This window comes from Triturus cristatus, chromosome 1_2 (assembly GCF_964204655.1).
Source record: "Triturus cristatus chromosome 1_2, aTriCri1.1, whole genome shotgun sequence".
Taxonomy (NCBI): Eukaryota; Metazoa; Chordata; class Amphibia; order Caudata; family Salamandridae; genus Triturus; species Triturus cristatus.
In genome coordinates, this window is record NC_140580.1 from 664,379,988 (window position 1) to 664,406,367 (window position 26,380).

The following is a 26,380-nucleotide window of genomic DNA, read 5'->3' on the forward strand; positions in this document are numbered from 1 at the left end:
CTTACAAAGCCCCCCCAACTTGCAGTGTGCCTGTCGCCCTACCAAACCCAAAATCTACAAAAAGTACCCTAAGGGAGGAAAGAGCTCCCCTCGTCCTCCCACAACCTCCGTGTTTACTGCAAGTCATTATCTAAAAACAGTTCGAGTCAGTCCGGTTCCGAATACATCAACCTTGTTCATCCCGGCCACAGTCCCCGTCCACGGCAGTGTCCTCTTCCGTGCGTCGTCGAGGCAGAGCGTTCAGCCATTCATCCGCCATGGCAGGTGACTCAAAGAAGAATGTTCGGTCTTCAAACACCACACGTAGTCTGGCAGGGAAGAGCATGGCGTATTTCAGATCCCTCTCCCGAAGCCTCCTCTTCACCCCCAGGAAGCCCTGCCGTTGCCTCTGTACTTGCTGGGTGAAGTCAGGATAGAAATTCACCGACGCGTTCTGGAAGGGGACCGGGCCCGTTACCCTCGAGGCCTGCAGGATAGCGTCCCGGTCTCGAAAGTGAAAGAGCCGGGCGACAATCGGCCTCGGTGTGGCTCCCACCTTGGGCCGCCCACCAGGCACTCTATGGGCCCGCTCAACTGCGAAGAACTTCCCTAGACCCTTAGGCTGCAGATGATTGAGCACCAAGTCCTCCACGAGCAGGTCCACTGAAATCTCGTCCGAGGACTCCGGGACCCCAATAATGCGCACGTTGTTGCGCCTGGCCCGGCTCTCGAAGTCCTCCAGCCGACGGGCTGCGAGATCATGCTCGGTCCGCAACTTACGGACCTCGGTCTGCAGGTCCGAGACATCGTCGGCGAGGCCCGTGGTCTTGATGTCCAGGGATTTAACCCGTTCATTTGTTTTGCCCAAATCCGCGCGGATCAGATTAACATCCACCAAGATGGTATCCACTTTGTGCGCCAGGGCATCAAACTGTCTCCCAATCGAAGTCTGCAGCCCGTCAAGTGCACCCATGACATCCTGCAGTGAGAGCTCCGGGGCCAAGGGTGAAGCAGTCTTCCGTGTATCCGGGGACTGGCTCGGTGCACCCGGTGACCCCTTCTGCTGGGCGTAGCGGTCCATGTTGTTGGCTTGAGTGTAGGCTCCCCGCCTGGTGGCCTTGGGCTTCGGCCAATCCACCTCTGCTTTGCCCGACATGGTGGGCTCGAGCAGGTCGGGTCAAACAGGACTGCCCTCTCTCAGCGAGAGAGAGCAGGAGTGCTCCGTCTTGCGATGGGTCGCCAATGTGGCATGCAGAGCGTCCAAATGATAATAAAGCAGACGCGAGCACTCCCTGGGCTGGGCAGACAAAGGGCGAGAAAGTGAAAGTGAAAGGATAGGGACCTCTGTCCGGCAGTTCACACCTCGCCTGGCCGCTGTTGTTCAATTAGAGGTCGGGCATCCTGCCAACTCGAGCCCCTGGCATCCCTCGGAGATGGGCCTCAATCTTCCGCCATGCATAACTCCGGTTCCCGGTGGGCGATTCGACCTCGGGTGGCAACGATCGCCTCCCTGACAAGTCATCTACACGATGCCATGCATACAAACAGGATTATATACAGGATAGACGACGGAGGGCACGAGGGTCTCGGGAGCTCAAAGCTCACGCGGCCATCTTGGTCAAGCGCTAGGCTCCTCCCCGTTGTATCGATATTTGATTGTCTTTAATTGCTATTATCTTACGATGTTTTTCTATTATTGCAATGTGGTGATGTGTTGTTGTTGTTTATGCATTTAAAATGCAGTCCATCTCCTTAAACGTGCACAAGCATCCTTGTCACACAATACCGCCATCAAAAATCCCCTCACATGGTACAGTGGGTAAAGGTGTGCGCACAAAACACTACCCTGTTTACCAAGAAGAACTTGTAATAGTCCAGAGAACAAATTGTTTTGTGATCCGGACGAACAGATCAATAATTGAATATGTAGGCAAATGTAAGCGTGCTCAGTGACCATTTTCAATTATTGCTAAGTTATTTTTTCAATATGGCCCTTTTTGGTTTTTTTCTTTTTATTTGTCAGTGCTCAACATTTTTGTGGTCTTCGGATTTTTCTACCAGTACTTGCTTGCTATCATTTTCCATCAAGTATTACTGACTTAAAAAATAAACAAATACTGATGTATTTTATACATAACTAATAGACAGCATGTCTGATCTGAATATTATATCACAAACATGGCCGGCAGGTGTGCTAGTACATTTATGAAGTCTTGATCGTATCTTTCGGACCAATTTCGGTATCTGATGATTCAGAGTGCACTGACTAGTAAATAAATAAACTAGCTAACACTGGGGTCACCTAGGCTTTTAAAGTTAGAGCCTGACTTGTATCTATGATGTTTCCTAAGTGATCCCTCGTTGGAGCAGGCCACACCTTCAGCATACGCTACTGTACCCCAATCCCCATTGGGGGTTAGTTTTGGGTTACAATATTTCAGTAACACGGTGCTGTCACCCTCATTGCTGGGCTAGCGGGTCCTCGCCGTGTTTTTTTCTGTGTGAAAGTGAGCCTGATTACATCCCATTGCTCGGACCAATTCTATTTGTTTAGCTCCCCCATTAGCCTTCATGTCCAAGGGTGTGCTCTTGCACTGAGCCGGTTGTCTCCATGTTGCCTAGTTCCCACTTTCCACCACATTCCCCTTCACCGCTTTCCAGCACATTGCAGTTTGCCACCTTGCTAGTACTAGTGCAAGGTCACCAAATCTCCTACTAGTTTTTTTTTCAGTTTTGTGGTGTGGGAAAGATCAATGGTGAGACCTCGAATTAACTATCTGCGAATTGACTTTCTGCGGCTTCATATACTTGCCACACTACCTTCTCCCAGTACTGTTCCAGGTTCCTACAACTCCACACCATATGACAGAAGCCTGCACCTGCTTTCCTTTATGTGGGCCACTGTGCTGATTCATTTGGGTAGTATTTTTTGATCATCTGTGACATGATGTATGTTCTGTGTAAGAAATGTAATTGTATCAATTTGGATCTAGTGCTCCTGGAACCTCCTAGGGTAAGAGGAGATGCCTGCATTCAATGCCTTGTATGCGTTTGCCAGTGCCAGATGCCCATTTGTCCCTGAGCTTGTCCAGTGAGCCTTTAGAATGTTCAAGAAACACTCTGAACAATTACCGTACCATTTTGTTCCTTCTTTCTAGAGTTTCTCCTTCCTAGGTCTTTTGTAGTACCGTGTATTTTGGTGGTTCTGCTGCCCCTTTTTTCCACATTCACTGAATAGCAGCTTTCAAGGACCCATGAAGTAGGAATTGCCTAGCGGAGATGTCATATTTGCTCATTAGTTCATGATTGTCTTTAATCGTTCCTTCTTTAAATAGACCTGCAACCTGTGCTAGTCCACCATCCTTCCAGAATCGTACTTGACTCCCACAACTGTGGCCCGGGAACCTTATCAGTGGAATTACTGGTGCATAAGGTGCGGTAGCACACGTCCATTCTAGGCATCACATCCGACAATATTTGTAAACTCTAAACAAGTGAGGCAAATTTCTGATCCTCCCCCTGGGTTTGAGAAGTATTCCTATTAATGCCTCTTGGGAAGTGTTAGACCTGGCACCATTGGCGTGGGTCTCCCTTCCATTTTTTCGCTGTTGCCTCCTGTGTTTTGCTATGTTTTTTCTGGTCTAGATGCTTTGGGCACTTTGCCACTGCTATTCAGTGCCAAAGTGCAAGTGCTCCGTATTGTAAATTGTTGTAATGGATTAGTGACTCCTTGATTGGCTCATTTGATTTACTTGTCAGAACCTAGTACAGTGCACTATGTGTGCCCCGGGCCTGTAAATGAAATGCTGCTGGTGGGCTTGCATCACTGATTGTGCCACCCACAGAAGCAGCTTGTAAAGTATGGCTCAGGCCTGCCATTGCAGAGCCTGTGTGCAGTCTGGTACTGCCATGTTGACTTGGCAAATGCACCCACTTGCCAGTCCTTAAACTTTCCCTTTTCTACCTACATGTTAGTCACCCCTAAGGTAGGCCCAAGGTACTCCTGTGGGCAGGGTACATTGTATGTGAAAGGTAGGACATGCCCTGGTGTGTGTGGCATGTCCTGATAGTGAATTACAGCCAATTTCATGTTTTGCTAATGCAAGGCTATTTGTTCCCATAGGCCAGAATGGGCAGTTTGATTATAACACCTTATAATCATAATTGACCCAGGGAACAAGATGGGAAAATAAAGTTTAGTATGCCTGTACTCAGAATGTTAAAATACATCTTTTAGTGTGGGTGATTTTTACATTCTGTGTTTGAAAATACCACTTTTAAAAAGTAGGTATTTTCTTGCCTAACCATCCAGTATGCCTCCGCTAGGTTTGTGTATTACATGTATGGTTTGTGAGTGACAGGGGACTGGGGAGAGCCCTGGCTCAAGCAGTCTGATGGGTCAGGGCTGGGCTGAATAGGACCTGCATTGAATAGAGAGTAGGGGGAGGAGATTTCCTTTCACTCGCCTGTGCCTTCATAGAATAGAGGGTAGGGGGAGGAGTTTTCCTTTCAGCTACCTGGGCCAGGTCTGCTTTCAGCAATGCTGTCTCCACCTCCTGCCAGGAAGCCGCACCAAGGAGGACAGAACTGATTTTGGCTGGGCACAGACACTCTCTGCCTTCAGAGAACAGAGGATTTAGTAGTATATATATTGGGGCCCAGACGCCAGAATTTTAGATCACTTCTGGAAATCAAGACGAACCTTTGTCAAGGAGAGAAACCAAGGAAGCTGAAGGAGGAGACTGCCCCTTTGCTGTTTGTTGTTTGGGGTTGGCCTGCAGTGGTTACTTATTGCCAAGGAAAGGAGAAAAGGAACTTTGTGTGTACTTTAACTATCTTGAGTAAGATCTCCAAGGGCTTGAAGCTGAGCTTGCCTCCTGTTCTGAAGTCTCAGGGACACAAAGACTTCACCACCAGCTCCCCCTGAATTTCCTTGCTGGGATTTCTACCTGCAGAGAGGTGCCTGCTGTTGGTTTGGGCCCTCTAGAGACTGCGTGTCACTGGGAGCTGGAAGCGCGATGCAACGAGGAAGAAGCGTGTCGCCGCCACCGCAGTTGCCGTCGCATCGCCGAGGAAGCATGTCGCCGCCGCAGCTATTCGCCGTCGCATTGCCGAAGAAGTGTGTCGCATAACCTGAGAAGCGTGTCGTCGCCGTAGAGGTTGCCATAGCATCACCAGAGAAGCGTGTTGCAGGGCCTGTCGCGGCTCAGGAAACCATTGTATTCGCCGCACGGCCGTCAGGCGTGCACGCATCGCAACCACGTTGTCGCATCACATCAAAGACACCATTTTGTCGCATCGCACCGGATCGTCGCATCACATCGAGGTGCCATCTTGACGCATCGCACCAGATCACAGTAAGAGACAGACGCTTCGCCTCCTCTACGGTAAGGAACAGACGCATCGCCTCCCCAGCGCTGCTGTAAGGAATAGGTGCGCCGCCTCCCCCGACGCAAGGAACTGACTTCCCTACGACCATTTTGTTTGTTTTGCGTGACGCATCCAAGGTACTTTGAGAATAAAGTGTTGCATTTACCATCTATATTGAACTAAGCTATTTCTACCATCTGAAAGTCATAATCTTAATACTGTATTGTGGATTTTTGTCGTTTGGTCTTGTGTTAAGTCTAGATAAAGATTACTTATTTTTCTAAACTGGTGTGGTGTCCATTGTAGTGTTTTCACTGTATTACTGTATGTGTTCACAAATGCTTTACACACTGCCTCTGAGATAAGCCTGTCTGCTCGTGCCAAGCTACCAAGGGCATGAGCAGGGGTTATTTTAGGAGTGTATCCCCCTTTCCCTGACTAGAAGCAAGGGTCCCTGTTTGAACAAAGGTGCAAACCAACTAGAGACCCCCATTTCTAACAGGAAGGAGTTCCAATGCCACCTTAGTTCTCATTGTTTCCATTAAGCATTATTGTGACCCCCCTTTATCATGCCACTGTGCCATGGTTTGAGCACATTGTGATGCCACCTAACCTGGCTTCACTGTGCACTATCTCCTCGGTTCACTCTGTTGTTATGCTGGTAGCTGTCCTTATATTTCCAGTTCATATGCATGCACAAAAAATTAACGGAATTAATTAATACTGCGTGTTAAAGCATATAATAATGTTTGATAAAATATATAAAAGCCTGAGAAGGCCATTTCATTCACCAGTTACTACGGACATGGAGGTCATACTATGTATTTTAATCATCATCTTCTAAACAAATGTTGACAGACGAGGCTCTCTTTTACACCAAGAACTCCGTCTACATCTAGTTTGCTTTTTATTTTATTCTCTTGAATGAAATGGCACATGCTTGCATGACATCATCATCAAAGAACCTTGCAACCATAGCTCCGCTCCCGGAGGTCCTGTGAGGTGCAGCTGCACTTTTGAAAAGGTGGACTTTACCCTTTTCAGTGATAAGCACCCCAAAATAATTCCTGCTTGCGAATCATCATAAGTGCAAAATCTCCAAACATGACTCCGCCCCCCCAAAGGCCACCAAGACTATTTCTTGCAGGAGTATCCCAAGCACTGGCGCTGGCTCACTCTAACCCTACAAGACAGAAACCCTCCCCCTCCCTGTCCAACTGGAGTAGGGTTGAGGTGGAGAAAGATCAGCAGATAACCCCTCTATCTGCCCCTACACATTGAACGGAAGTGCCACTGCACACCTCAAAAGTTATTTTACTGAACTGATCCCCACAGGCAGAAGGCCAACTCCCCATCCTTCCATCACAAGCAGTCTTTCCTCGCCTGAGAAAGGGCATGGGTAGAGTTGACCAACGACCTGCTATCGCTGCATTCCCCATACCTAGTTATGTGAAAAAACAGTAGGCACTAGAGTATTATATTGGGAATTATAATGGGCCCCACCCCATAACAGCACACCAGAACTGAACCCATCTTCCCCAATCAGGATCATTACCAAGTATTTCATCTCCCTTCTCACAGGGATTTGATAAGTTCACTAGACACCAGGAAAAGAGAATGAGGAAGTGCCTCGGCCAAACTCCATCAAAAACCCCAAGTAGAAACATGGCTTCCCCTACTCGCAGGGCATATGAGGTGAAATATATTTTTTGGTCCTATCACTTTTCTCCCCCCTCTCTACCTTCTGAAGCCTTCCTACTCCCCAGGGGACACACAGAGGGATTTAGAATGAGGGAGGGGGTTCCCTTGCCATGTGCTAGACTTCCCATAAACTCTCATGAACAAGTGGTCCCTTCATTTAGTGGGAACGATTGTTGCATTTCCCACCAATTTTAAGTGCCCATTAGGCATCAACAACTCTGGGTCACCTTTCTGTGCTAGTGAAAGGGCTGAGGAAAAGTCAATCGAGAAATGTATTGTTAAAATGTCACCATTCCACCAGTGCTGCTCCCTGAATGATTCCTTCTCAGGGTCAGGACCATGATGTCTAAGCAGGAACGTTGTGGGATGGACACCATCTTCCTACTTAAGTGATAACTGCTCAGAGATTGTGGTTCTGTTGCAAGTTTAGGAGAAGGAATTATTTTAGGGTTGTCATGGTTTAAAAGGGTAGTCTCCCTTTCCAAAAGATCCTTTCCCTTCAATCTTGATGCTCATGGGTCTGCAATTTTTCCTATTATCTGTCGTAAAAGGAGTCAAAATATTACTGTTGTTCAGTTAGCTTTCCTCTCCCCGAGGCTTGGCCAGTTTGGAAGGTATGATCCCTTTTAGCCCATCTAGTCAAGGGGAAAAATTGGTTTTGGATGTGGTGGAGTAGAACATCGTCATGACATACAACTAACCCTGTGTCCGATGGTAAAGATTTCAGTTCATGGATTGCCGTCTTATCTCAATCCCCATGCAGTATCCTGCCACTTTCACACCTCCCTACAGGCATTTGACACAGAGCCCCCCAGCGCAAACCCTGTTTCTAACACCTGGTACATTGTCCCTTACACCCTATTTGTAGTTGTGTGTGTGAATTTGCATATTCTACAGCAGAGGAATAGGCCAAAACCACAAAAAGGCAAATCATGTTTTGATAGACCTTTACCCTGAAGGATAGAAACAGTCAGTTTATGGCTTTAGGGTCACCCGGCACCAGAAGTCCCCAACAGTGGATGTGGTGTAAAGGCCAGAGCTACCATCTTTGGAACTGGGGAACCAGGCTTGAGTCTCGGCGTTAGCTTAACAGCATGTGATTCTGGGTAAATCACTTAATCTTCCTGTGTCTACAAACAATTAATGTCTTCTTGTGTAATGTAACTGGTGCTCATGTAAAGTGCTCTAATACCTTCGGGTCGAGTTCGCGCTATATGAAAACTGCAACAAAATTTAACAAAAAACTGCATAAATTAAAAAAAGCCAGAGATCCAGTGGTATCTAGTAAGTCATGACTAACGTAGATTGAAATTCTTTTCTTAAATGTCGAATTGTGGCAAAAATACACTATTTTAAATGTATGTTCCTTCAGTACCCACATTGACCAAAATAAGCTGGCTGTGATAAAAGTCCTGCCAGTCTGCATTCTCACACTTCTCCCAATGAAAAACAGCCCCCCCCACATATGTGGCCTATGGTATCACAACCATCTTCACAGTAATAAGGCCAAACACTGCTACAACCGATCATGCTAAAGCTATGAAAACTGCCTTGCAAAAATGCCCTTGACATGGTGCGATTTTCACCGGTTTCTATTTCTGACAAGAAGACAGCGTTTTTATTTAGAGATGCGTGGCAGATCGTTTGCTACTACCACATGATGTTTGCATGATTTTGCACTAACTATTGTAATTGTGTTTGTCAATAAAAAGCTCTATTTGCAAAACGTTCCTCATAATTTGATGGTGGTATATTCTTTCTGACATTCTTGAAGGTACTAATGACTCCTATCCTTGAGATAGGATCATCAGGTGCAGTTCTAAAATGTATAGCTTTATTTGATAACTAATTTGAATTAATTCGACTTTCGAACTTCAAGTCGATACCCGATAAGCAAAATTATAAGCCATAGCTCTGTTTGTTTGGTGTTTCTGGACAGATAATGAGAGTTGTTTATTTTTACTTTGTGAATGGAAGAGTTTGGGCAATGTAGTGGTATAGTAGTGTTGTGCATTTCATACGGCAACATTACATACATTACAGATGTAAACCTTTCTGAAAAATTTCACTTTTGTCCCACTTGCGTACACTGTTTTCTAATTCTATGGTTATTATTTTTGGGCATAGCTTTTGAAATTAGGTATTGCTGAATTCTTAATAATATTTAGTTTTTAGAACTGTATTACTTTATTGGTCAATCCATCGATTTCTCGTCTATTTTCCATGCAAACTAGAAGCATATAACAGAAACATCGGAAATACTGCCAATGCATGTGTTTTTTGCTCAGCCTTTTTCAAAGGCTTGAGAAGAGGACAATTTGGGACAGCAAACATTTTGTTAGTAACATTTTTAGAAAAAAATACTTTCTTGCACAGCAGCTGTTTGAAATAAAAAAAAAGCCCTAAATTTAGCTGTAAAACCCAGATTGTTGCTCTGAATTTTTTAAAAACATTTTGCCGCATTCCAGCTATTTTCTCAATTACTTCAGAGTAATTTAGAACCCCTGGATATCTGTACAAACCCCAGCATGTGGTAATAAAAGATGCATATTTGGCATGGATAAAATATGTGGGAAATGAATGAAGCCGGCTGAAGTGTGACCTCTTCCTGTGGTCATAAATATATCTTGGGGAAATGTTTATCAGTGAGATGGTTAAATGAAAGGATATGTATTTATCTAGGCAATCTACTAATTCCAAAAATGGTTATTTACATTATATTAGGCGTTTCAAGTCTTTTCGGCCAATGCTAGATCGGAGACGAGGACTTTAACTTCGGGTGTCCCTCAGGGCTCAGATTTAAGCCCACTGCTGTTTAATATGCTCACTGGCAGATGTTGTAGAGAGTTGTGGTTTGACCATATTCTCTTGTGCAGATCACACTCAAATCATCTTCTCTTTGTCATGTGCACAGGGTCATGGACCATCCAATCTTAACTTTGGCTTGAGTCATATGGCTTCTTGGATGAACAATAACTCTCTCAAGCTAATGGTGATAAGACCGAGGTCATGATCCTGGGCAAGAATCCCCAACTCTGGGGCCCGCAACATTGACCAGAATCCTTAGGGACTCTTCCTGACCTGTCCTCCAAGGTTAAGAATTTGGGCTTTGCATTGGATGAGAATCTTTCTATGAAGCCTCAGGTGGACAAGGTTACCGCCACCTATTTCGCTGTGCTCAAGTGGCTGAAAAAGATCATCAGGATGATTCCCCAATCAGCCTTAAGGACTGTGGTCCAAGCCCTAATCTTATCTAGACTGAACTTTGGTAACATCTTGTACTTAGGAATAGATAAGCATCTCATACGACGCCTGCTGATAGTTCAGAATTCAGTGGCTAGACTTCTGTATCAGCTCCTGAAGCATGCCTTAGTCTCTCACCTTCTCTGAGAGTTCCATTGGCTCCTGGTTCCAAAGCATATTCAATTCAAAGCTCTGTGCTACATCTTCAAAACCAGAGCTAGAGCAGGTCCGAGCTACATACAGGATCTGGTGGTGCCTGATCAGCCCACTTACTGTGCTGTATGTATGCTGCTAGGTTGCTGAGAAAAATCTGCAAAACTTGTCCTCATACTCTGATAGTTGTTACGTGGGTGGTGATACACCCAAGATGATGGGTCTTCCCGGGGAAAACTCACCTCCTTATTGATTTTGGGTAATATGTACATACGTAGGAAGTGTGGATTCCTTACAGAGCGGTAACTATACTCTGTAATCAGTCACATTTATAGTCAGTCAGTCTCATGTTAATAAATGAGGCCAATGCATTCATGGGTTTTTGCGTGATAAGTTCATAGCAGCTGGTATCCTCCCAGCGGCCTGTTTATTTCCTGAATGTAGACACTTCTGTCCATTATTACAATGTTTCTGCGTTTTTCTGCCTTTCTTATTACGATGCTCTCATCGGATAGTAAATGTGCTGACTTTTCAGCTTGAGATACGTTATGACTCTTGCATGATTGACTACTGGGTCTCTAAAAATGTTTGTGTAAATCCCTAGTCACTGTCTCTTGGAATTCATCAAGGTTATGATGTGTGTCAGAGGGCACGAACTTGGAGCGTGGCTTAAGACCGCTGTCCATGTTCACGTTTTCAACAATATCCAAGTCATCCCTTAGTTTGTCAACCCTTGCAGGTTCATCATCCATCAAGGACATAAACACTTGTAAGTCAGACAAATCGGACACAGTCTATGCAGGAGGTTGTGCATATTCAATTAACGGGAAAGGCTGCATAGGAATGGTGTTGAAATGTTCGTTTAATTTTGACAAGCAAGTGAACGTGTACAAATCAGCAAAGACATCAACTGGGTCCCCCAGGAAAAGGTCATCAAATTATTTTTTCCTTGTCTAGAGCTGATGTCAGTTCCCCTCTTTCCATGCCTTTTGACTCAGATCTGGAGATTTGCTACCAACATTTTCAGTTTTCCAACGACTTTCGAATTTTTACAGCAGTGGCTAGGGAAGCAAGTCCCCAACAGAAATGACAGGATTCAAGCCAATACAAAACTACAGGTAGCAGATGTTGGTCACGGATCTGCACATGATGTGTTTGTGATGCTTGGTTTCTGATCACGACTGTTTGTGCAACAATTGTTTTCGTATGCACTCAAATGCTCTTCAAGAGCGGGAAGCAAAGTTTTATGTCACCAAACATAAGAAGAGGTCACAGTCAAAGCACAGATCCCGCCCCAAGTCGCGTGCTCTAAGGTGGTCTTAGTCTGGAGGCTTCTCCTGTGTAATGTCAGCTTCCTCATCGAAGGCTTCTGATAAGTCAAATCCAAAATATCAGTGCAAAAAGACTAAAAGGGACTAGACTACATCCCACCACTTGAAATTTATGGAGAAAGTGTCAGTACATCAAGATGGAGATCACACGCCTCCAATGTCACCCAAATACGGCCCAGCCCACATTGGGCGTGACAGGCCACAAATATTCTGGGCTGTCTTCGACCTCACAGCAGATAACGGCCTTCAGAGTGGCAATGCCTCAGATCCTCAGTGCAATTCTTGCTCCCTCTGGTGCATCTTTGCACCCTACGGAGCCATAGGGGTCTCCATTCGAAATTCTGCCGGCAGGCATGCCCTGAAGAAGTCTGTCCTCCTGGGTCCCAGAACCAAGACTAAAACATCAGGAACATAGCCTGAATGTCTTTGACTCATGTTGATGAAGTAAAGGCCGTGAACTGCACCATACCTTTGATGGCTGCAATGAAAGGGAGTCTTTTCAAAAGATTCAGATGTGACTTCCATTACTTTTCAATCCACTGCATCTTTCACACACATCACAGTGGCTTTCAGAGGAGCTCCTGGCCATTTGGTGCAGGCTCTCTTATCCATAGGGGTCATAGAGAGGGTACTGGCCTCGTAAATAGGGACTGGTTGTTACTCCTGCTATTTCCTTGTGCCGAAGGACAGATGCCTTCATACTGTTTTAGATCTCAGCCCTTTGAACGTCTTCCTGTAGAATGACAGATTCAAGATACTCTCAAGTTTGGTCTGCCCTGTGTCTGTAAGGCTAGATGGTAGCCCTGCAGGGTACATACTTTCTTATACCCGTCCTACGGTCCCACCTCCATTACTTGCAGTTCAGGGTAGGCGAGGAGCATTTTCAATTTGCCATGCTCCACTTCGGCCTCACCTGTGCCCCTCGGGTGTTCACAAAAGTGATGGCGGTGGTCCTGACACACCTTCAGAGATTGGGGATACCAGTTTTCCCCCACTTCGATGACAGGCTATTGAAGGCGGGCTCACCAGTCAGTTGTATACCACCTCCAGATGATTGCATGCCACTAAACATTGTTAGGGTTCACAATTAGTAAAGGCTCCCTTGCATTGAGCTCTGATGGTTTTTGGACTGTTTGCCTCCCAACTCCTGCTCATCGACTATTTCAGGTGGCATATTCAGACTCTGCAGTGAAACCTGAAGTTACAGTGGGCCAGCCCAAGGAAACCTGTTAGATTCCATCCAGGTTTCGGAGGAGACTGCAAAAGATCTGCTGTGGTGACTGCTTGACCGCAGTTAGACTAGCGGCAGACACCTCTCCCTTTCACACCCAGAGCTGACAGGAGTGACCCATGTACCAAAGAGCCAGGTCTTGAGGTCCTTCCTTCTGGTGCAATGCGGGAGATTGTCAGAGGTGGATGGGTAGGATGTTCCAAGCTTTGGCTGCGAGGTAGGTAAAGGACTTTCATCCCGTTCTAGTCTTGTTGATACGAGGGACGGTGCCGGAGAGAGCTGGGCTGATCACAGATGTCTTTTGGGTGCGTGGAAGGAGAGTCGACTGTTCAGGTATGCGGGTCCAGTGTTGTGAAGGGCCTTGTATGCATGGGTGAGGAATTTGAAGGTTTTTCTTCTTTCGACTAGAAGCCAGTGGAGATCGCGCAGGAGTTGGGTGATGTGACTGTGACGGGGATGTCAAGGATCAGTCTGGCTGCGTCATTCTGGACAGTCTGGAGTTTGTGAAGGAGTTTCTCATTGATTCTAGCATCGAGAGCATTGTCTTAGTCCGGTCTGCTGCTTATAAGTGCATGTGTGATGGTTTTTCTGGATTCTGTTGGGATCCAGCTGAAAGTCTTTCGGGGCATGCAGAGAGTGATTAAGCAAATCGAGGATACAGCGTTGATCTGGCGGTTCATTGTGACAGATGAGTCTAGTATCATGCAGAGGTTTTGAGCGTGGTCTGTCGGGGTGGGGGGAGTTCTGAGGGTAGAGGACCACCACGAGGCGTTCCATGTGGAAGGGGTGGAGCCAAAGATGAGTACTTCTGTCTTTTCAGAGTTGAGTTTCAGGCAGCTGTTCTTCATCCAGGTGGCAACGGCTTTCATCCCTTCTTGGAAGTTGTGTTTGGTGATGTTGGGTTCGTTGTTGAGTGAGATGATCAGCTGTGTGTCGTCAGCTTAAGAGACGATGTTGAGCCCTTGGTTCCAGACAATGGTTGCGAGGGAGGCCATGTAGACGTTGAGGAGGGTGGAGCTCAGGCAGGAGCCCTGGGGCACTCCGCAGTTGATCTCTGTCGGTTCTGAGAGGTAGGGAGGTATTCTAACCCGCTGAGTTCTGCCAGTGAAGAAGGAACATATCCAGTCGAGGGCTTTGCTGCAAAGGCTGTCATCCTAGAGTCTGGTGGCTAGGGTGTGGTGGGAGACGGTGTTGAATGCGGCCGAGAGGTTCAGGAGGATGAGGGCTTCAATTTCGCCCTAGTTGAGGAGGTAGCAGATGTCGTCGTTGGGGCGAGTGGGGCGGTCCCGGTGTTGTGGTTGCTTCGGAATCTGGAATGGGAGATGTCCAGGATGTTGTTAGCTTTGATGAAGTTTGCTAGCTGGGAGTTGGGAGAAGAGCTCTTTGGTGTTGTGTGCGCTGGTGAGGATTCTGTCTTGGAGGGATTTCTTCCTTGTGGATTTGATGAGGTGGCTGCTTTGTAGGCGGTGCGGGATTCCAGGGTTTTGGTTCTGGAGCAAAGAAAGGAAAGGCTGTGCAGAAAAATGCTTTGTCAAGGTGGATAGTCGTCTGCATCCAGATCTGCTACGCATTCAAGAAACAGCCTTCCGAAGGACTGAGAGCTCATTCCACCAGAGCCAAGGCTGTTTCTACTGAATTGGCATAAAATATGCCTGTTCATGACATTTGTCAGGCCGCAACATGGTCATCCATGTGCACATTCACAAATCACTACTGCCTTAGAAGCCAGGTCCGATGGGGAGGGCATTTCGGCCATTCTGATTTGCAGTACTGTTGGTTTGAGCCCATTCCACAGGCCATCCATCGTGGGACGTACTGCTTTGATATCTTTTTATAACGTTCAAGATTCTACGGTTAGAAGTATCCATAAGAAGTTCAAGTTACTTACCTTCGTTGGCACTCTTTCTGGTGGATACTCTAACCATAGATTCCTCACAACCTGCCTTCCTCATCGTACTGTGGAAAGGTCTCTTTTTTTCATCTAAAAAGGTCCCAAGGTACAGATCTGCACACTGGTATTCAGATACATTATGGGCTCTGTGTCTGAGGGAATCAAAAAGAAACTGACAGTGCACAGGGTTGGCGCTAATATGCAACCCTTTTCATCACTTCCTAACAGAATGAAGGAAGCTGCATGACGCCACCCACTAACTCATGGGAGCACTGCTGTTTATAAGTTTCCGGATCCAGTCTGGTGCCTGTGTATATTCTGGTGAGGAATCTACAGTTAGATAATGTATCCACCAAAGAGAGCATCACTGAATGTAAGTAACATGTTCTTTATGACACAATATGTGTGTCAGATGATATTCTGGCAAAAATATTCTGGTGCCATACTTTGCCTCGTGGATTAGGAGATAACAAGACAGCTACAAAGAAACATTGAACTTCATATCATCTTTAATGACCAATAGTCTGTATCAGGTCAGCAAGGGATACCTAAGCCATCATATCAGAGAACATTTGCTTTTGTTATTGGACAAAAACAATCACAAAGCCATCATAATATTTGATCTTTCTGCCCAGTGTACCACAGGGTACTGTTGAGTAGATTCAAGAATTAGGGTGGAGTCAGACGTTCTGCCTTGGAATGGGTCTAGTTCTTTTTTTCCAACCACAGCCATCATATCTGAATTGGGTCTGTGGTGTTTTCACTTTGGAAAGTGTCAAGTGTAGAATCCCAGTGCTCATCCCTTTCATGCCTTCTTCTAAACATCTACAAATTTCCCCAGGCACAGCTCCTAGAACAATACCAGTTAAACCTCCAGACGTACTCAGAAGACAGTGAGATCCACTTTTAGCTGGAAAACAGCCTAGCCAACCATACTAACATATTCAGCTGTCTGGACCATGTATATGTTTGGATGACTAACTCACTGCGCTTTGAGCAGCATGCTAATCAAAGAGAACCCTTGCTACAACACATATAGTTAGGAACATGGGGTTCAGATTTGATTTTGAACTTTTGTACGTTCCTCTGGTCAATGCGAGGGTCAAGGGCATCAATCCGCTGCTTTCCCGTCTCGAGAATCCTCGTACTCTTCTGAACCGACTACTGAGTAATACTGATGGGAGCACTTGTGATGGTTTTGCTAACCTTGTAGTAACAATGTTTACACCAAGTTGACAAAAAAGCTAATCAGCGGACTACAGAGGGTCCAGAACATAGGGTGCCACAATGTGTCTGAACCTGCGGCAGTTCAGAATTGTTTGTACCTTGCTTACTGGGCAGAGGATCGGGATACCTGCGAGGCATGTCCACCCACAACTTGCAAAATGGAACCCTGGGATCAGCAAAGTCAGCTTTATCTCATAACGAGCCTTTAGACAGAATAAACTTGAATGCAGACCTCTAGGAGTCTGGAGATCCACACTTTGAACCCGCTCAAAGAGGTTTCAAATTCAAACCCTTCAAGTAAAGGCTTGAAAACTGATCTGTTCCAGCAGACATTTAATTAAACCCCACTTCTTCAGTAGTACTAACTGAAGACTATCGGACCTGTTGCCTCTCTTAACTGATTGGACTCTGACCCGCATTCTGCTTATCACCTAGCGTTATGAAATAACCAAAAGGAGACACAAAGCGCGATATAAATACTGTAAATAAGTAAATAATTCATAAAGTGCTGTAGGACCAAAGGAAAGTAAAACGAAATATTTGGTTCAGATAATTGTTTAATTATATTCAAGCTCCGCTTGTTGGTGAGTCATTTATTTGTAAAAAAAGAAAAGTATTTTGATCAATAGACTTGTTGTATACGGAAAGCAGTCACAGAGTGGAATTTGAGAGGGCTATGTGATTAAGAGTTACTTGTTGCGGGCAGCGTGATAAAGACTTGTGTAATACAGAGGAAATAATTGGGTGATGGTGGTTTGGGGAATGGGTGTAGTGTTTCTTCGAGAGGCGGATGAATGTAAGGTGGTAGTCCAGGAAGAACTTTGGAGCATAACAATGCATTTCAACGTTGTGGATGGAGACGGGGTGAAAGTGATGACAAGTATTCAATAAATTAAAATATAAACACGTTGAATAAACAGCACCTCGTTGCCGCGTTCATGGAAAAAAGTAACTCTCTCAAACTGCCATATTCAAACTGCAGGAGAACTTTATAAATTACAAAGAAATAATCATTTCAGAGAATTGATACATAGATAGAAGATAACTCATTTGTTTACTCGTTCTTTCCTGTAGGAATTCACAGAAAACTTCGACATCCATCAGCTGTATGATTGCAACTGGATTGTTGTGAACTGCTCGACTCCTGCCAGCTACTTCCACGTTCTCCGGAGGCAGATCCTGCTGCCTTTTCGTAAACCGGTGAGTGAGGGTAACAGGATGCTAGTGAGCCAAGCAACATCATGGGCATGATCTAGATCTTGGCGGACAGGATACTACGTCACAAACGTGACGGATAACCCATCCGCTATAATACAAGAGCATTATATCCGATGGAGCTTGTAATACGGCGGACGGGATATCTTCAGGGTTATGATGAAATAGCCCATCCCATACCTTCCAACTTGAAGAACAATCTCACTGTGTGAAGAGGGGGTGGGGCCTCGAAGGGGCAGGGGATCATGCCGAAAAGTACCTATGAGGATTGTTTGAACCCCAGCCCGCCCCCACGCCCCCTCCTCCACCTCGCAAAAAAAGCTTGCTGAGGCTGGTGGTGACGTCCTGGGTTGTTTTCACACCCCTTAATGGACGTCGGCAGTTTAAAGCCTCGGAAAATGAACTGGGAACCCACTATTTACAGTGGGTTTCAGCTCGTTTTCACTGACACATGTGTTATCGGCTTCTCACCGGGAGAGTGACTGATGGGAGCCGATATCGTGTGTCACACAATGGCACTGTGTGAGTTTGCAGGCATGCCATCTGCCAAGATCTAAATCATGGCCATTACAAAGAACGGGGTAACCCAATAATAGTCAAGGACCTGGGTAATATTTGATACAAAAGACAGTGGTCGTAGACCTATATTTTAAATCAATCAATGATTATGACTTAGCATAAGTATATTTGTAAATTAACATAAAAAAGTGCAAAACGACCACATTCTGGATCACCATGTATTTATTTAAATCAATTGGTGAAACCCAGACAATATTCAATACAAATAGCAATTTGAAAAGGGTTGCTCCAGAGGGAGACGTGCAGAAAAAAGAGCGAGTGCTCAAGAGTGAAGTGATGAGCAGAAATATTTCAACAGAAATACATAAAGAATTTTGATATGTCAAAGCAAAAAACAAAAGGGACTGGTTGTAAATCACTGTCCTTTAGTAGCCTGGCCAAAGTACAATCACAAGAATTTTTTATCAATTCAGACTAGAAATCAATTCTAGGATGGTACGTGGGGATAAGGCTCAGGGTCCAGGCTTGATTAAATGGGTGTCGACGTTTCGATCCGACTTGTAGCCATGAGGGCGATTAATTCCTCGGCCTTGCGGATCTTCATCAGGACAGGGCGAGGCAACCTGAAATAAGTGGGGGACCATTGGTCAGGTCGTTGCACTCAAGAGTTAAAAACTTAGGACGTAATTGCAAATGTATGTGTATTTAAATTGTCTCACCCGTCATTTAAAGGTAAGAACTGGGGTCCGTGGTTCCTCTAGTGAATCCGACAGGATGGATATGCTAATCCAGCGTAATCTTATGAAGGAGGGGGAAATCGTACTTAAGGTAAATGTACATGATAAATCACATGAATTTAATTAATGATCATACTACATAAAAGGTCAATACCTTAAGGATTACATTTCAATGGATGGGCCCCCGGTGGCGTCAAAGTAATTGATTCGATTCCATGCCAACTGCGAGGATCAAATAAAACTTATTTCAAAACAGAGCTTAGCGTATAGCATCTCCCCCATAAAAACGCCAATATTAGCGAGGAATTATTCCACATAACAGCAACTAACCAGGAGTCTAAAGTGCACAAACTATGCTAGGTATATAGCATCTCCTTCCAAAAGACAAGAGTTTGTCTCACCCACATCGACCGCTAATATTAGTGAAAATTATTCCACATAGCAAAAATTAAACTAATATAAACTAAGGGTCTTAAATTTGTCAAGCAATTCACGTCGAAGGATATCTAAACTAGTTGATGAAAATTGAAAATGTAGCGCTTCAAGATAACTCTATACCATTGGTTAATCAGAGCGACTACAGACAGGGGCAGAGTTGGTACTTACTACCGTTTGAATTAACTTCAAAGAAACTCCGGGGGTTAACCTGACTCGCGCTCCAAATCCGCGACCGTCTCCGGGCTTGTGAGACTGCCTAATGAAATGCGGTCGACGCACGGGCGTATTAAATCGGTAAACAACATCAGCGTGAGGCATTACGTGATCGGTGTGAGAGAGAAAAGGGAGGAAAGACTCTCCCGGTGTTGATATATGGCACTAAGGAATTGGTTGGACGGGGTTGCCAAAAAATTAACAAAGCACACATAAATAAATTAAGGCATCTGAAATTACGAGCAAATAATATGGTATTTAGTACAAGAATCCTGAAAGGAATTGATTGAAAAACAGAGATGCAGCAATAGCAATGATCTGTACAGGATTACAATTTACATTTAAAAACCATATAAAATGGATAGACAACATTGACAGACATTTTTTTTTTTAAAAACGTTTTTATTGGCATTTATATGTAATAATATACACATGCACAGGTGGTATCGCCATTAACACAGAGACTTGCATAGCACGAGCGCCCTATCGCAGCCCTTTCGACCTCACAGTCTCGTGGGCGTTCAGGCCATCCGACCCTATCCTAAGTAGTGCTGCAGGTGCGTGGCCGGGATCAGCCGCTGGGTATGCCCTACCGGAGCGCGCCCTGATCGCCGCGCCGCAGGGGCGCCGTACAATGTGATTGAACCCCTTTGTGTGGTATCTCGGAGGCTAGAGAAGTGCAGCCGATGAGTAACTATGAACGAACTGGGGGCAGGGAACCAGGGGATGGGGGTGCACTACGTCGTCTATCAGGAATGCTTGTGACTATGCGCTCGAGAGCTGGACCAACGTGATAGAACAAGAAAAGGGGGGGGCTCGGGGTGGTCGCGGATGCGGAGAGGGGGCCGCAGGGGCTGGGGAATCGGTTGTAGCCTATGAGGGATCTGGCGGTGGGGCCTGTGATGCCTGCCTCTGCGAGGCACCGGGTGCTTGGACTGCCCGTGCCGCTCCCGGGGTGGGCTCCGGGGCGCTGGCGCTCCCAGGGGATCAATCGGTTGTGTACTCGCCGCAGCCGCTGTTTCCTGCGTGAAGGCGTGCAATAACATGGCCCAGGGCATGGAGATCGGGTGTTTGCGCATCCCTCGGGCCTCCTCCGTTCTAAGTGTGACAACATTGACAGACATAGTGATCAAAAGCATATCATTACATTATTAAAAGACATGAGCTACACATAGAACTTAACCAAACAGTGTCCCACACTAGATCCCTAGTGTACTATATGGGAAGTGTATTAAACCACTAACTATTTATGAACACATAGACCTAAATGTACTCTACCAACCACCAGATCCCTGGTGTGTCTAATGGCTCGCTACCTCAAAAATAAGGCCAGATTCATGTATTATTGAGTACAGACACTTGCCTGCTGATCTCCTCAAATTCATTTAAACCCCGGGTAACTGTGTCCAACGAATGTATCCATTTACACTCCCGTTTGTTAAGCACAGTGCTAAAGTCACCCCCTCTTGGGTTAGGTTTAACCTTTTCAATGACCCACCATCTGAGGCTGTCAGCTGCGTGTTCAAACATCGTAAAATGTTCAACCAATGGGGCACCTTGTACCTTACATCGTATACGGCTACAGTGCTGTAGAATGCGGCATTTGACTCTCTGGATGGTTTGACCAACATATATAAACCCACATGGGCAGGCGATTGCATAAATCACGCCACTAGTGTTGCAGTTACTGTGTTCGTGTAATGTATATGTCCGGTCATTGTGCGTAAACTCAGTCATCTCTTTAGACATGGTACAGGCTTTACATGAGCCGCACTTGTGATGGCCCTTGATGGGTTAAATCCCCCGTAGAGTGGTCTGCCCAGGGGTCCTTGGTGTGTGTAATAGAGATTTAACCACATAATCCCTGATATTTTTGCCTTTCCTGAATGCATGTAAAGGGGTCGTTTTATTTCCCAGTTCATCAGATACCAAATGTCAATGATGATTAATGGTCTTCTTAATAGCATTGCTTTTGGTATTAAAGGTAGTTACACACACTAGACGTTCCTCCTTGGTATTAGTTTTAACCTTTGGGACTAATAAAAAATCCCTATGGTTATGCCACGCATGTTTACATGCTTTCTTTAGCAGTCTAATGGGGTAACCTTGTTCACTCAATCTGGCTACAAGGCCTGCTGACTCCTCAAAATAGTCCTCCTTTTTGGAACAATTCCTCCGCAGCCTCAGGAATTGGCCAAAAGGCAAATTGTCCCTTAGGTTGCGGGGGTGATGACTTGTGTATCTCAAGAGAGTATTACGCTCACTGCTTTTCCTATACAAACTAGTATATAGCTTACCTGACTGGGCATTTATTTTAATATCCAGAAAATTGATTGTCTCTCTACTGGAGTCAAGAGTAAACTTAATATCAGTAGAGCAAGTATTGAGCCACTGGTGAAAAGATGTAAGTTGTTCCTCATTACCCTTCCAAATTATCAAGACGTCATCCATATAACGTCGCCACAATACAATGCAGTCTCTATATGGATTATACTCATTAAGGACAAAGCGTTGTTCATAGTCACTCATGATAGCCAGATTTGGGGCGAATCTCGCCCCCATCGCTATGCCCTTAGTTTGTACATAGTATTCTCCCAGAAATGTAAAGTAGTTTCTGGTCATGGCAATCCGTAGAAGCTCAATGATAAATTGAATTGAATTTAAATGAATTTGAGGAGATCAGCAGGCAAGTGTCTGTACTCAGTAATACATGAATCTGGCCTTATTTTTGAGGTAGCGAGCCATTAGACACACCAGGGATCTGGTGGTTGGTAGAGTACATTTAGGTCTATGTGTTCGTAAATAGTTAGTGGTTTAATACACTTCCCATATAGTTCACTAGGGATCTAGTGTGGGACACTGTTTGATTAAGTTCTATGTGTATCTCATAGTATGTCTTTTAATAATGTAATGATATGCTTTTGATCACTATGTCTGTCAATGTTGTCTATCCATTTTATATGGTTTTTAAATGTAAATTGTAATCCTGTACAGATCATTGCTATTGCTGTATCTCTGTTTTTCAATCAATTCCTTTCAGGATTCTTGTACTAAATACCATATTATTTGCCCGTAATTTCAGATGCCTTAATTTATTTATGTGTGCTTTGATAATTTTTTGGCAACCCCGTCCAACCAATTCCTTAGTGCCATATATCAACACCGGGAGAGTCTTTCCTCCCTTTTCTCTCTCACACAGATCACGTAATGCCTCACGCTGATGTTGTTTACCGATTTAATACGCCCGTGCGTCGCGGATTTGAAGCGCGAGTCAGGTTAACCCCCGGAGTTTCTTTGAAGTTAATTCAAACGGTAGTAAGTACCAACTCTGCCCCTGTCTGTAGTCGCTCTGATTAACCAATGGTATAGAGTTATCTTGAAGCGCTACATTTTCAATTAATCAATGATTATGACTTAGCATAAGTATATTTGTAAATTAACATTAAAAAGTGCAAAACTACCACATTCTGGATCACCGTGTATTTATTTAAATCAATTGGTGAAACCCAGACAATATTCAATACAAATAGCAATTTGAAAAGGGTTGCTCCAGAGGGAGACGTGCAGAAAAAAGTGAGAGTGCTCAAGAGTGAAGTGATGAGAAGAAATATTTCAACAGAAATACATAAAGAATTTTGATATGTCAAAGCAAAAAACAAAAGGGACTGGTTGTAAATCACCGTCCTTTAGTAGCCTGGCCAAAGTACAATCACAAGAATTTTTTGTCAATTCAGACTAGAAATCAATTCTAGGATGGCACGCGGGGATAAGGCTCAGGGTCCAGGCTTGATTAAATGGGCGTCGATGTTTCGATCCGACTTGTAGCCATGAGGGCGATTAATTCCTCGGCCTTGCGGATCTTCATCAGGACAGGGCGGGGCAACCTGAAATAAGTGGGGGACCATAGGTCAGGTCGTTGCACTCAAGAGTTAAAAACTTAGGACGTAATTGGAAATGTATGTGTATTTAAATTGTCTCACCCGTCATTTAAAGGTAAGAACTGGGGTCCGTGGTTCCTCTAGTGAATCCGACAGGATGGATATGCTAATCCAGCGTAATCTTATGAAGGAGGGGGAAATCGTACTTAAGGTAAATGTACATGATAAATCACATGAATTTAATTAATGATCATACTACATAAAAGGTCAATACCTTAAGGATTAATTTTCAATGGATGGGCCCCCGGTGGCGTCAAAGTAATTGATTCGATTCCATGCCAACTGCGAGGATCAAATAAAACTTATTTCAAAACAGAGCTTAGCGTATAGCATCTCCCCCATAAAAACGCCAATATTAGCGAGGAATTATTCCACATAACAGCAACTAACCAGGAGTCTAAAGTGCACAAACTACGCTTAGTATATAGCATCTCCTTCCAAAAGTCAAGAGTTTGTCTCACCCACATCGACCGCTAATATTAGTGAAAATTATACCACATAGCAAAAATTAAACTAATATAAACTAAGGGTCTTAAATTTGCCAAGCAATTCACGTCGAAGGATATCTAAACTAGTTGATGAAAATTTAAAATATAGGTCCAAGATCTAAATCATGCCCTATATGTCTTAACATCGAGGGTCATCATATTTCTGCTCTTCCCTCTCATTCAATCAGCCGTTGTGGTGTCTACAGTGTGCAATAGACATGTGCTCTCTCTGCATGCAGCAGTTTTTCTACTGTGGAAAAGCAGAATGGTATTGTCAGCATATGGGAACATCCTCTGAGGAAGAGCAGTCATAGTTCTAGTGCGTTTGGGTTAGCTGCTCTGTTCATTTCCTTCAGCTTCCTGCCTAGCATTCATACCTTACCCATAGGGTTGAATGGCTGTCCACCAGCATGTAGGTCAAAGGTTTGACTGTGGTAGAGACTACTAAGCCTTTCACCCTTCTCTGGTTGATAAAAACGACTACTGTTGTATATGAACACTTAGGCGCTCGTTCTAAATCCTGCAGAAGTTTGGTGCATTATTACAGCGCCATATTTTATGATAATAATGTGCAGTATTTAGCGGTGGATGCAAATACTGCACCATTTCGAGTTTCAGACCTTGAATGGGGATAACATGCTAATTGCATGTGCTTACCACATTCCAGTTTGCACAAAATTGGTTTGTGCAATGTTTGTCTTCACAACTGGCGTCAGGTTTTTCCTGCCATCAATCGTGTAGGTAAAACCCGCTGGGGCCTCCAGTTACTGTGGCAGTTATATTGTGAAGTTTGCACCCAAACTGGATCTAGCGCATGGATTAGAGTAAGTCCCTTAATGTTAAAGAACGTAGACACAATTAAGTATGTGGTATGCTCTGTATCAATGGTTCTTAACATTTGGACTTCTTTGACCCCTACTGTTTCTTTTCAGGAATCCAGTGATCCCCAACTAAGGGCTTCATTTTGATGTCAGTGGGACTGCCAGCAGCAGGCCAACGGCGGCGGTCTCACAGACATTCAGGCCTTCGGTCTGACCGCTGTATTACAATGCGGACAGTCGGACCGCAGCGGTCAGGTAGACAGACTGCCGCCTCCAACAGGCTCAAGGTGCCTGTCCTATCGGAAGTCGGACACTAATCCCTTCAATGGCAGGCACCTGCGCAGGCACCACCGTAGGGATTAGTATGTCCATTTCCCACAGCCTTTTCATGGCAGTCCTACTGCCATGGAAAGGCCGTCAGAAATGGATTTTGGAGGCCCCAAGCAAGGCCCCCGTCCCCCGTAGGCCACTGCTAAGTGGCTAGGGGGCACATGTGGTGCCCCCCCTCCCCAACATCTATGCACTGTGTGCCAGGCACCACATTGTGCCTGGCACACGGTGCATGGATGCCTTTTTCTTCTGCAGCTTGTGCTGCAGCCCTTTGCAGGGCCGCAGCTTAAGCCGCAGTAGAAAACTGCAGTTTCAGACAACCTACACGTTGGTCTTATCAAAATATGGCAGGTGGGACCACCGACTACTTGTCGGGCAGTCTCAATCCCGCTGTGATGCCAACCTCCATCGTAATGAGGCCCTAAGTCAGTACTGGGAGCCTGGAACCAAACCTAACCATTTTCTATGATTTTAACCATGAAGCAGAATACAACAAAAATACCGAAACATGCATTCATCAAACAAACACATATGATTAAATATTCACAAACAAATATAAAGAAAAAGTCACAATTTTATTTTGAATGGGAAGTTTGGAGCTCTTCTAAATTCAATTTAGGCCACTCATTGTCCATGCTATATTCTCTGTTTGATGCACTTGCACTGCACCAATGCATCAATCTGATACTAACTTAATTTTTAGCCTTGAAATTAAAATACCTTCACATTTACAGAATGTTTTAACATTTTCAATTTTACATTTTGCTTATTCATGTGCACTTTATTAAACTGTTTATATTTAATTTTCTAAGCGGTCGCGGACCCCCTGAGTAGGGTTCTTGGACCCCCTCGGGTCGCTGGACCACAGGTCAAGAACTACTGCTTTCTATCAATAGTTTGTATTAATCTACTGTAGGAATACAGTTATGAAGTGTATCACTTCCTCTCTAGCATGAACAAATGCTGTCCTGGTTAATATTACACACTAACACTAACATAACTCTATGTAGAGTCTTATTTCACTGAATGTAACAAAACTCACTTTTCCCACATAAGGGAAGCAATAGAAAGGTTTGCTAAATGTAACACGCTTAGTCTCATATCTAATAATTTTCTGTCCCTTGAGAATCCACTTCTCGCTCATTGTGACTCATCCATTTGTTTGAAGCTCTTGTCTCATGCGGTAGCATTAAGTAAAACGTTGCTCTGAATTGACTGGCTTGAAGTTTACTTTAGAAATGTCGATGGCTCGCATTGGGGACAAAGGGACAGATGCATGAAGCCATTTAGCAGACACAAAGCATGTGTTTCATTTAATCAAAGAGTTTGAGACCGCTAAATGCCATTTTTAATGTAGTAAACCCATTTTGCAGTTTGGCAATATTTTAACGAATTGCAAAAAGGGTTTCCAAAGGTATAAAGACTCGCTATTTCATAGGAGTTTGTTTACAGCATCCTTTCAAAATAGTGATTGATTATGGTATGTATCAATGTTTTGTAACCAAAATCTGGTCGCAAAACATTGAGAACTTACTAACTTTGGAGTTGGAGTGGT

At 44.7% G+C, this 26,380-nt stretch overlaps 1 protein-coding gene across 2 annotated transcripts in view; it reads left to right on the top strand.

Annotated features, from left to right (window-relative positions):
- The window catches only part of OGDHL (oxoglutarate dehydrogenase L), a 713,311-nt gene that overhangs the window by 647,532 nt on the left and 39,399 nt on the right, over positions 1-26,380 (top strand). For both annotated transcript variants that reach the window (XM_085608435.1, XM_085608426.1), the window contains one exon: positions 17,201-17,326. In XM_085608435.1, coding sequence (XP_085464561.1) covers positions 17,201-17,326 — 126 coding nt within the window. The remainder of the gene's footprint in view (positions 1-17,200; positions 17,327-26,380) is intronic.